Source organism: Drosophila takahashii, chromosome 2R (assembly GCF_030179915.1).
Source record: "Drosophila takahashii strain IR98-3 E-12201 chromosome 2R, DtakHiC1v2, whole genome shotgun sequence".
Taxonomy (NCBI): domain Eukaryota; kingdom Metazoa; phylum Arthropoda; class Insecta; order Diptera; family Drosophilidae; genus Drosophila; species Drosophila takahashii.
This window is the reverse complement of record NC_091679.1, coordinates 29318267-29328783: the sequence shown is the minus strand read 5'-3', so window position 1 is coordinate 29328783 and position 10517 is coordinate 29318267. Positions and strand designations below refer to the sequence as shown.

General features: G+C 42.1%; 1 protein-coding gene across 2 annotated transcripts; it reads left to right on the top strand.

Moving 5' to 3' along the window:
* The first annotated feature begins 3454 nt into the window (after positions 1–3454).
* LOC108060093 (endoplasmic reticulum metallopeptidase 1) lies at positions 3455–9579 on the top strand. Of its 2 annotated transcripts, none has more exons than XM_017145671.3 (11): positions 3455–3754; positions 6421–7079; positions 7139–7499; positions 7557–7940; positions 7995–8175; positions 8234–8562; positions 8626–8725; positions 8782–8884; positions 8949–9141; positions 9200–9292; positions 9352–9579. In XM_017145671.3, exons 1-11 carry the CDS (start codon positions 3722–3724, stop codon positions 9517–9519), a joined length of 2604 nt encoding a protein of 867 aa, XP_017001160.3. In that variant the 5' UTR covers positions 3455–3721; the 3' UTR covers positions 9520–9579. The 2 variants fall into 2 exon arrangements, with proteins under 2 accessions (XP_017001160.3, XP_017001159.3); XM_017145670.3 differs by lacking the exon at positions 3455–3754 and adding an exon at positions 5397–5580.
* The last annotated feature ends 938 nt before the right edge of the window (positions 9580–10517 follow it).

The window sequence follows — 10517 nt, the reverse complement described above, 5'->3', positions numbered from 1 at the left end:
GCAGGAGAAAAGGAATAACGTCGTAAGCTTTCATCCGGGGATTACGCGGCATTTACGTAATTATATCAAAGTAATTAATTAAACTCTCGAAAGCTGCAGGCATAATAAATACAAAGGAAATTCCGAATTTGCATTTACACAACCCCGAGCTAAGATGCAGTGAAATCACCTGAAGAAAATGTTTGAGAAGACGGAAGAACTGGCTTTTAAATACTATTTGCCTTTATAATTTGCAATCAGCAGTCCTTTGCCTTAATTAACGTTGTTCAAACTGGTTCCTGTACTTACCGTAGAGATAAGACCAGGTGAATTTCTAAACCCAGAACATCTGGCAACCAATTAGCCTAATCCAGTTAGCTTCTGGGCCAGAAATTTTTGAAGCAATTATCGTGACAAGTGAACTGAAGTTACACACATGCCTAACCAGACACAAAAACAACATCCATGGCTCAGGAACAACAACGAAAACTGATTGATGCGTGTCACCTGTGGGGGAAGGTGGAAAAAAAGGGGAGGCTCATCCCCTGACTGTGGTGTCTGCTCATAAATCACAAACGAATCAGCGAATGCTTCAAATGACTTCATTAAAAAGCGTAACACACGCATCCAGGGAAAAGCAGAAAATCTGGTGATAGCAAAGGTGCACACAGAAAAAGTTCTAGCTAAGTTGAAAATTAAAAAACAAGTAAAAAATAAATTTCTTTAAATATTCAGGTTTTCGAAATTTCTAAATTTTAGGTATTACTATAACATAACCCAATTTTGGTAAGATATAACTGATATAGGCTGCTTTTTTTCCGTGTAACGGAATAGAAGCATCGTCAGCAGGCTCAGTCAAGTGTATATGGGGATAAAAAGGGAGACAAAAACCAGATGAGTGGGGGTAAAATAGACCCACTCTCCTATTATCCATTATCCACAGCCACACATCGAGCTCTTCCCATGAGCCTTCGCCTCGATTCGCTATTAGCAAGGACTCAAATTCGATGAAATCCGGTCCTTTGTCTCCGAAAAACACCAGCAGATGGGCAACTTTCCCAAGACCTCACAGCACAGCGCCCCCAAGGACTTGAACTTTTCCCGTGACATTTTCCACGGTTGTAAACAATTGTCGGCATTCCAGGTTTCAGAGCGAAATAAACTTTCGGTGGTATCTATTTAAATTTTGGCTAAGCAGACGCTAATTGAAGCCAAAATGTTCGATTGAGGTGTCGATGGAAAGGAGAAGGCTAAATTGAAAACCAAGGCAATCGGAACTAAAAAACAAAATTAGGGTCGACACGAATCTGGCAATTGTTAAATTATTTTCTTTTTTCTTTGGAAAAATCTCTCCTTGAGCCAACTACTTAGAACTTTAACTGGAAAAGTTTTCTGGTTTTTACCAGTTTTTGTTTTGTTTTTCCTTCTTTGTTTTCTTTTATTATTCCTCTCGTGTTCCACTTCCTTGCGTGTGCTTTGTTCTCTCCACATCCTGCCACTGATTTGCCGCTATTGTGTCATTGTCCAAAATTTTATTATGACCCACAAAAGTAAACGGAAAAAAATAAGGAAAAACTTGGTTAGTGGTGTGGGCAAGAGAGTCGCATAAAAGAAAATTTGCGCCGTGGCATGGGACTTTAACAGCAGGCTAATGATAATCGGCTTGGTCAACGACCTGTAATCTCCGCAAATTAAGGACTTTTTTTGTTCATTCTAATAGCCCAATGCCGTTCTAAACTTTAATAGGGATCAATAAACGAAAACTATCATGTGGAAATCAATTTAAAAGTTCCAAACTGACAATTTGGCTTCGACAAAGTTGGGTTTCCTAAACTTTCGATTACAACTTTTAATTGATTTGCAATAAATACGGGGCCAGTCCGTAGAAGTTTTCGATAAAGCATTGGAAACCCAGCAGAGTATTTTGTTCCCTAGAGTTATCCTATTGCGCACCACTTGATTATATAGACTTTTCAGAGTGTTTTCATTAAATCACACTGATTTGCATGCGCCGCGTTTTTTAATCCAATGTTTTCGTAGACAAGACCAAGGGAGCCAAGTTAAGTATTTGAATACGAACGACACGCCTCCATTAAGTATGCAAACATTTCACGTGTTTTTGGGCCCGCTTGTTGGCCTGGCCAACAATCGCGCGGCTGTTACTCACAAATTCCGTGTGTTCTTCAGCTGGCTCCGGTTTGTTCTTTTTCGGATACGATTTGCATTCGCAGGGGGGTTTTTTATTAAAAATTATATAATTTTATTTTTAGCTAGGCCAACGGAAGCGGCCGAGAGATAGACGCACACACACGCGCACACATAGACACGCGGCCCCTTTTTTTACTCCAAGCACATTTCAGTACCGTTAGGGATCCTTTGAGTCCTAGTTTATTTTTCTACTTTCTCCTTGGCAGCGAGCACGACCAAAAGCATCGAGTGTTGAAACGCGACTGAGACTTTGGTAGTAGGTAAGGCGGCTCAACTGCGGAGAAAGTGGCGAAAGAGAGAGCCAAAGAGAGAGAGAGAGTGGGTGGAGCGAGGAGGCGCAGCCATGCGGCGCCCCAAAATGAACGCGCCATAAAGACAGAAGGGGGTTGTGGGAGACCCGCAAAGCACGAGGACGCGCGAATTTGTGTCGAAAAGGCGGGCAGAAGAAGCAGCTGACACATATTTCGCTTTGTTTTGGTTGTGGCCCCAACCGGCAATTGCTCTCTCTCGCGCTTGCGCCGTTATGAAGAGGGTCTCTCAATCAAACTAGGCATAAATGCTGGCCAGAAAGCGTAGTTTAAATTCGTAGCTGGTCAGTGTTTTCACAGCTCAGCGGCATTGTGGGGCCTCAGCCTCTCCCGATTTTCACTTCCATATTCGCAAGCGTTCATTCTATCGATTATCCTTTCGACCCATGTTCCGCTGAACGCTTTGTTTACGAATATCCTTGCCACAAGGCATCAATGAAGAAGTGAGTGAGTGATAGAGTGTCTGTGTTAGTGAGTGAATGAATCCACGAGAGTAAATGGCACACTTACACACAGCCAAGTTACATCTATAGCGGCTGTCTCTCTCTTCCATTTAAGTTGAATGACACTGCGCCTACGACCCCCTCCGCCTTCCGCCCACTTCTCCACTTTCCTCGACCCATTATTGCATTTCACTTCGTCCTCAATTCCATGCGGGATGCAGCCTGCCGGTGTGTGTGTTTCGAACGTCATCGTTTTCTAATGCACATGCAAGCCAGAAAGAGACGGAATGAAATGCACCCGCTGGGCTCATAACTGTAAATGAGCAAAATGAATGGTTCTTACATGTCCCGTTTCTTTTGTTACGCTTTCCGCTTGTTTTGCTGGCCAGTGTAATTTTTTCCCATTACCGCCCGTAAGTATGCAATTACCGAAGAGATAAAACCCGTTTTCGTGCGATAGTCGATCGAAACGATTGTTATTTCAATCGAGTGTCGCACAGCAATTTTTATTTTGTTTACTCTCTCACACACATTTGCCTAAGTAAACAATGGGCCGGTAAAAAGTGTAAATAATAGCAACTAACAACTGTCAACAAAACGGTGACCATTCTAAATAATTCAGTCGGTGCCGCAGCGCTTTGTTCTGTGTGCGAGAGGTATTAAAGCGCGGCTTGGTGAACATCGCTCCCACATTCAGCGGCTGGAACTCACAGCGGTAACAACAACAACAACAACGGCGGCTTCGCAGCTACATAGATACGGGAAGAGGAAGACCGCCTCGGAATGAGCAGCGAAACGGAGGAGAAAAGATCGAAGGTACGGATGCGGATTGCAGTTCGAATGTAGAGGGCAAGTTCCTCTCAGTTTCAAAGTGCACTCGGAGAAAAAAGAGGGCTTGTTTTTGCTGAATTCTTAAATCGTATATTCGCAAAATAGTTTTCGGTAAAAAAAAGAAACTTCACAAAATTTAAGTATCTAAAGGTCAAACCACTCATATTGGCAAAAGAAAGTAAAAATAGATGTATAATAAGATTGGAAAAGGTCATGCTTACTCCTGTAGAACAAATTAATTTTATTGTTGCACAAATTGATTACTTGGGCATGTTATGTTACTTAGCGACATATGTGTTGTTTCTATTTTAACGATATATTTTAAGTATTTTTAACAACAAAGGTTTCGGCAATCAGTGTAATCCCCTCTTTTAAAATAGATTTAAGGTTCCAAAAACATTGACAAGTTATAAGTTAAATGGCATTTTATCAGTATAAAATGTAAGGTAACTTCTCCAACCAACGTTTTTTTTCAATCTTTATCAGTTCTAAGAGAAAAGTATTTGTATTTGCTTTTATTAGGTGCGAAGAAATAAGATACAAACCATGGGAAAAAATAGTTTGCACCTAAATTGCTGGTGCTCCAATTAATTGATATATGGGCACTTCCAAAATGTCGCTCGGGACATTTGCACACCTTTAAAGTTGAAAAAAAATTGTAAAACAATGGATTTTAATTTTAATTATAGGCTTTTCTTTTCACTCTTCCCAAGCTCTATTTTTGGTAAAAATCTTGATTTTGTACCACTTTTAGTTTTTAAGATATCGGTAAAAAACTGCCGTATTCGCTCGGGACAAAAATAGAAGTGGATTTCGGGGAAGTTCATACAACACCAGAAATTAGCGAATTCTGATGGAATATTTGAATGCGATTTTTTTAGAATGTTGTTCAAACATGTCGCTGTGAAATGCTTTTGGTTTTACTCAAAAATTCTTTGCCGTTTTTTTTTTATAAAGTTTCAACCACATTCGCTCGGGACATGTCGCTCGGGACATTTTTTCCGACTGTTTGGTAAAGCGGATTTTTTTACCTCTATCTCTCAATTGCTGGATGTTTTGCTTTTAACTTAATAGTTTAGCATGTGAATGAAGCATTCAGTACAGAAAAATGTTACATATTAGCATTCCTATAGGATAAATTAACAACAGAAGACAGGTCCAAAAAATAACAAAAAAATAGCCAAATACTGATTATTCCGTATATTGGTAGAGTTTGTCATTAAAATAATCAAACTATACTCGAAATTTGTAGTTAAGCTCAGTATCCAACTAATTAGAAACTAATATCGGGGCAAAATCATGTGGAAATATGTTTTATTCAAGTTTCAAGGTTTTTGGCTTGGTGGACTTTTTTTTGGAAGTGCCCATATCGAGTTGGTCAAGTTCAGAATTATGTTGAGTCCAAGCGGAAGTTATGTAGGCATTTCTCGCAGTCGACTGTTAATGAAAAGTTCGTTCTCCACAATACCCCTCCTGCCCCACTAGTTATCCGTATTATACGAACCGATAGATAAGATACGCAATAGCGTAGGCGAGAGACTGACAAAGCTATAGCCTCTCCATGGAGAGGGAATTTGAGACCGGCAGAATGTGTGCGGTACTTTAGGATAACCAATGCAGCGGAGCGTTCAGTTGAGCGTTAGACGCCGTCGGGATCGGTTCTTCGATAGATCTTGACCAAGAACCGGGCAGCAGAAACCGGAGAAATGAGTGGCAGCGAGAAGGGTGTGCGGCGACGCGTAATAACGCCGACCAGCGATCCTACGAACGCGGATCCGTTGCTCCGACCTCGGGGCTCCCACCAGTATGAGGTAAGCAGCCATTTCGGGTCCTTGATTAGATTGCTCTTCATTTGGGTGTGGCATAGGCTAATCTCCCACGATCGAAGCAGCCGCAACATGAGCATTACCCATGTGGGTAAATTCCGAAAGAATCGATTATTTTTGGCGGCCTGAGTGCAATACTTATCTGGGAACCACTCGTTAATTAACGAACTGTGGATACCCTTGAGATAGCGACGGCCACTCTGCCCTAGTTGCACCCTCCGTTTATCTAGCTGTCTGGGTTTAGTTTAGTGGAGCAGCCGCCAACACAAGGAAGCATACTTTCCACCTATAACCAATTCGATTTTCGGTGGCAACAGGTTCTGCGACTTTGCCGACAGCCGGGTTGACCAGCGATAAGATAACTGTTGATGGATTAAATCTAACATTCGACTTGATAGCTATAGTCGGTTCCAATTTCGAAACTGACTCACGTCTAGTGGCAGACGTAAATGTATCTAATTCTGGGTAAAATCCATTCTGTCTGAATAAAATCGTACCGAAAATGGTCTTATCATTGCTTTAGGCAGAATTATGCAAAATTTGTATATTACTCAGGGAGCGGAATTCCCCAAATGGGATGAGTATTTAAGAACCCCCCAGGCAGACTCGATAAACTCCATTTATTTATGAATTGGTACTTATTTTTATATTTCTTGTACTATTCACTTTTTAAATAAATGTTGTGTTTTTGATTAGCAAATCTTATTTTCGCTTAGGAAACTATTTTTTTTGCCAGCTGTGGCATTAACCTGGAGTATAAGGCTATACTCCAGTTATAAAGTGATTTATTAGTCAATTGAATATTCATATTTATCTTTATTTCAGGCCCAGCCCAATGGCTGTGAGCGAGCCTTTGTCCAGCGGAACAAGATCAAGTGGTTCTGGGCACCAGCCTTCTTTGGGTTCTGGCTGCTTCTCTACGTGGCCATTTCGATCCCCGCCTGCCATCGCCTGCCCCGACCACTAACCATCCAGGATGAGGCCAAGCACCCCGACCAGTTCATCGCCGAGCGGGCGGAGAACAATCTTCGCGAGCTGGTGAGTCTGGGACCCCGAGTGGTGGGCAGCAGGCAGAACGAGATGGCCGCCCTGAAGATGCTGTCGCAAAAGATGCAGAAAATTCGCTCAGGTTCGGCCAACGACATTGAAGTCGATGTCCAGGTGGCCTCCGGGAGCTATGTGCATTGGTCGATGGTCAACATGTACCAGAGCATCCAGAATATTGTGGTTAAGATCAGCCCAAAGGGCACCAACAGCACCACTTACCTTTTGGTAAACAGTCACTACGATTCGGTGCCGGCGGGACCTGGTGCCGGCGATGATGGTTCCATGGTGGCCACCATGATGGAGGTACTGCGGGTGCTGGCCAAGTCCGACAAGCCCCTGAAGAACCCTGTGGTATTCCTGTTCAACGGAGCCGAGGAAAATCCCCTGCAGGCCTCGCATGCCTTCATCACCCAGCACAAGTGGGCCAAGTACTGCAAGTAGGTCAAGGGAGCACTTCTTATTTGCTAGGAAACTAAATATTTCTTCTACTTTTAAGGGCTCTTATCAACCTGGATTCCTGTGGAAACGGCGGTCGGGAGATCCTCTTCCAATCGGGTCCCAATCACCCCTGGCTGATGAAGAACTACAGGCGTGCCATCAAGCACCCGTATGCTTCCACCATGGGCGAGGAGCTGTTCCAGCATAACTTCATTCCCTCTGACACGGACTTCCGTATCTTCCGTGACCACGGATCGGTTCCCGGCTTGGATATGGCCTACACCTACAACGGGTTTGTCTACCACACGCGGCACGACAGGGCAGAGATCTTTCCCAGGGGAAGTTTCCAGCACACTGGTGACAATCTGCTGGCTTTGGTTCGACAGATTGCTAACAGTCCGGAGATAGAGGATTCCTCGGTAAGATTGGTTTGAATCGAAATCATAGGATTGAATAACTAATGTTTTTTTCTTTAGAAATACGCCGAGGGTCACACCATCTATTTTGATGTTATGGGCTGGTTCCTGGTTTTCTACACCGAAACCGAGGGCATTATTTTGAACGTTATTGTGGCTTTGGCAGCCATCGGTATTTGTGGTTTCGCCTTTAAGTTAATGTCGGTTGGCTCGGGCATAAAGCTGGAGAAGATCCTCACACGGGTCTTGCACACCCTTCTTGTTCAGATTCTATCCGTTGTCGTGGGAGCTGTGCTGCCCATTCTTCTCGGGCTTTTCATGGACGCGGTGCATTTGCCTCTGTCGTGGTTCTCAAACTCCTGGCTCATCCTGGGCCTCTACTTTACCACATTCTTCTTTGGTTTAGCTATTGTGCCCGCTTTGTACTTCCACTATACCAAGGATGTAAGTATTTACTGATCAGTATTTTAACAATACTAAATAAGGGTATTTCCGCAGGATAAACTACCCATTGGCCAGCGGATTCAGCTCTTGCTGCACTGCCACTGCGTGCTATTGGCCATCCTTACCCTGATCTTTACCATCTGCGGAATTCGCTCTGTTTTTGTCCTGATGCTCAGTTGCTTGTTCTATACGGTGGGTCTTATCATCAATATTGCCACCAAACTGCACAGCAAGGGTAAGTTATAGCTAGCAATCTTTAGAAATATATTTTATAACAAGTTTCTTTCTGAAAGATGTGGCCTGGGTCATTCCGCACATTGTCTGCACTGTTCCGCCGTTTGTATTCTTCGCCTATTTCTCGCATGGGTTCTTTACCACCTTTATTCCCATGTTCGGTCGGTTTGGTGAAAACCTTAACCCTGATCTGGCGGTGGCTGTTTTCAGTGTTGCTGTCGGCTTCCTGTGCTGTGGCTTCATTATTCCCGTTCTGCAGCTCTTCAACAAATCAAAGACTATTATTTGCGGTCTGATGGGCATTACCTTATTATGCTTCATTATTGCAATGACTCCAGTGGGATTCCCCTATCGTCCGGAAACAAATGTCCAGCGATTTGCAGTGCTGGTGAGTACTTACACAGTTATTTTGGAAGCAGTTGATGTAAAAGGGTGTATTTTTCTTTATTAGCACACCAAACGTACCTTCCACGACGCCGAAAACCATGTGCGTCGTCAGGAATCTGGTTACTTTATTATGCCCCAGGACAGACGCACCTACACGGTTAAAAGTAAGTTATATTGCACTTTAATTTAGAGTTTTATTTATGGATATTCTTTCCTTCAGATGCGGTTATCAACATGACGCTGGCCCAACGAATCGGTTCTGATTGCGAGAAGGAAATCAACTGCGGATTGCCCCTGTACAATCAGCGTTGGCACAAGACGAGGTCAGATAACTATTGAAAATTGAAAATCTTCCTTTGCTGAACTTGGAAAACCGAATTTTTACAGAAAGAACAGCCTGTGGATACCTGCTTCGGAGCCAGTCCTTGGCGAAGATGTGCCCACTGTTATAGTACTTTCGAAGAAGCAGCTGTCATCCACCAAAATTCGTTACGAAATGCAGCTAAGTGGACCTAATCACATGGCGCTCTTTATTCAGCCCTTGAATGGAGCAAAGGTGAAGGATTGGTCCTTCCATCAAGTAAGTATTTAACCTATTTTACTTTGACAGTTCCATGTTAATAACTTAATAATTACAGGCTCCTTTACGTCTGAACTTTGAGCCACCATACTTTATCTACTTCTCCTGGGGCGTCAATGGAGATCCTCTCAAGTTCTGGCTTGAGCTGGAGGTAAGTTATTGCTAAGGCCAAACGATTACAAACTAATGGATACATTTCATGTCTGTTAGAAACCCAATGGAAACTGGAATTCAACCACTCTTGAGCTGGGACTCGGAGGCCATTGGACCCATCACAAGGACTTAATCACACCGGACTTCAAAAAGTTCCTAGACAGTTTCCCCAAATATGTGGATGCCACTCCCTGGCCAGCATCATTTGAAAGCCGGATCTATTAGAGAGGCTATATGTAGATTTTTTATACCTAAGTAAAATAAACGCTTACATTTTGAGAAGTTTTTTGCGAACTTTGAGATATGAACAAACGTTATGATTGATTGCCGTTATCTAAACCTATTCACCTTAATTGGGCTGTTAATTTATCAATAGCTATTTATAATTAATCCCTCAAACTGTGACGGCCAATTTCAAAGAGTTCCGATTATAAAAGTCTATCACGTCAAAAGTTGCGTAAATCGTATACGTAGAATGTATTTATACATTGTGTTGGAATGTAAAATGTAGAATGACCTCCTAACTGAAAAACGTCGAAACTTTTTACCAAAAAGAGTATGTCTACTTTCGGTGTCCGTAGAATAGATTACCTAAATTCGTATTAACTGGAATTTTACGACTTTGTCGGGTTATAATCTGCTGTAGATTTATAATTTATAGTACTGAGTTTAAACACCTTGTGCCTGCCAAAAAAAGCAGCAATAACACCAGAAGTTCCCCAAAAGAGAGAAATTTCACAGTGTCCATTCACCAAGAGTGTGATGCAGACTGATTCGACGGGAGATTGTTAGATTACCATTTGATAATTTAATGTGTACTAGTGCTTATCAGCGTGAATAGTCAAACAATGTCGATGATAATCTATGAAGTGGATTTAAATTTAATAAACGTGGGAGCCAACTTATTTTGGCTACTGATCTTCATAGTAGTAAATTGTATACTTTGGCTATAATAGTCATCCTGTTAAGACATTTTTATAAGTACAAAAAACAAACTTATATAGAGTCTACATGGAAAAAGACATTGTTAACTCACCAACAAAGTTTAATATACAGTGTGAACTTTATACACCATAAATTAAAAATTGTGGGTTTTTGGGGTTTACCACCTAGTGTTTTAATTCATGAATTTCCAAGTCATTACGCTCTTTTGTCTTTGTTGATACTATTATCCTACTTTAGCTGAATATTTTATGGAAATATAACCCGATTAAGCCTTAAGA

Excerpts from the sequence above, each read along its gene's own strand:
- LOC108060093 (XM_017145670.3), top strand. The coding sequence starts at position 5,476 with ATGAGTGGCAGCGAGAAGGGTGTGCGGCGACGCGTAATAACGCCGACC. Across the intron at positions 8,176-8,233 it reads CACCAAACTGCACAGCAAGG|ATGTGGCCTGGGTCATTCCG; the intron begins GTAAGTTATAGC and ends TCTTTCTGAAAG. Across the intron at positions 9,142-9,199 it reads AGGATTGGTCCTTCCATCAA|GCTCCTTTACGTCTGAACTT; the intron begins GTAAGTATTTAA and ends TAATAATTACAG.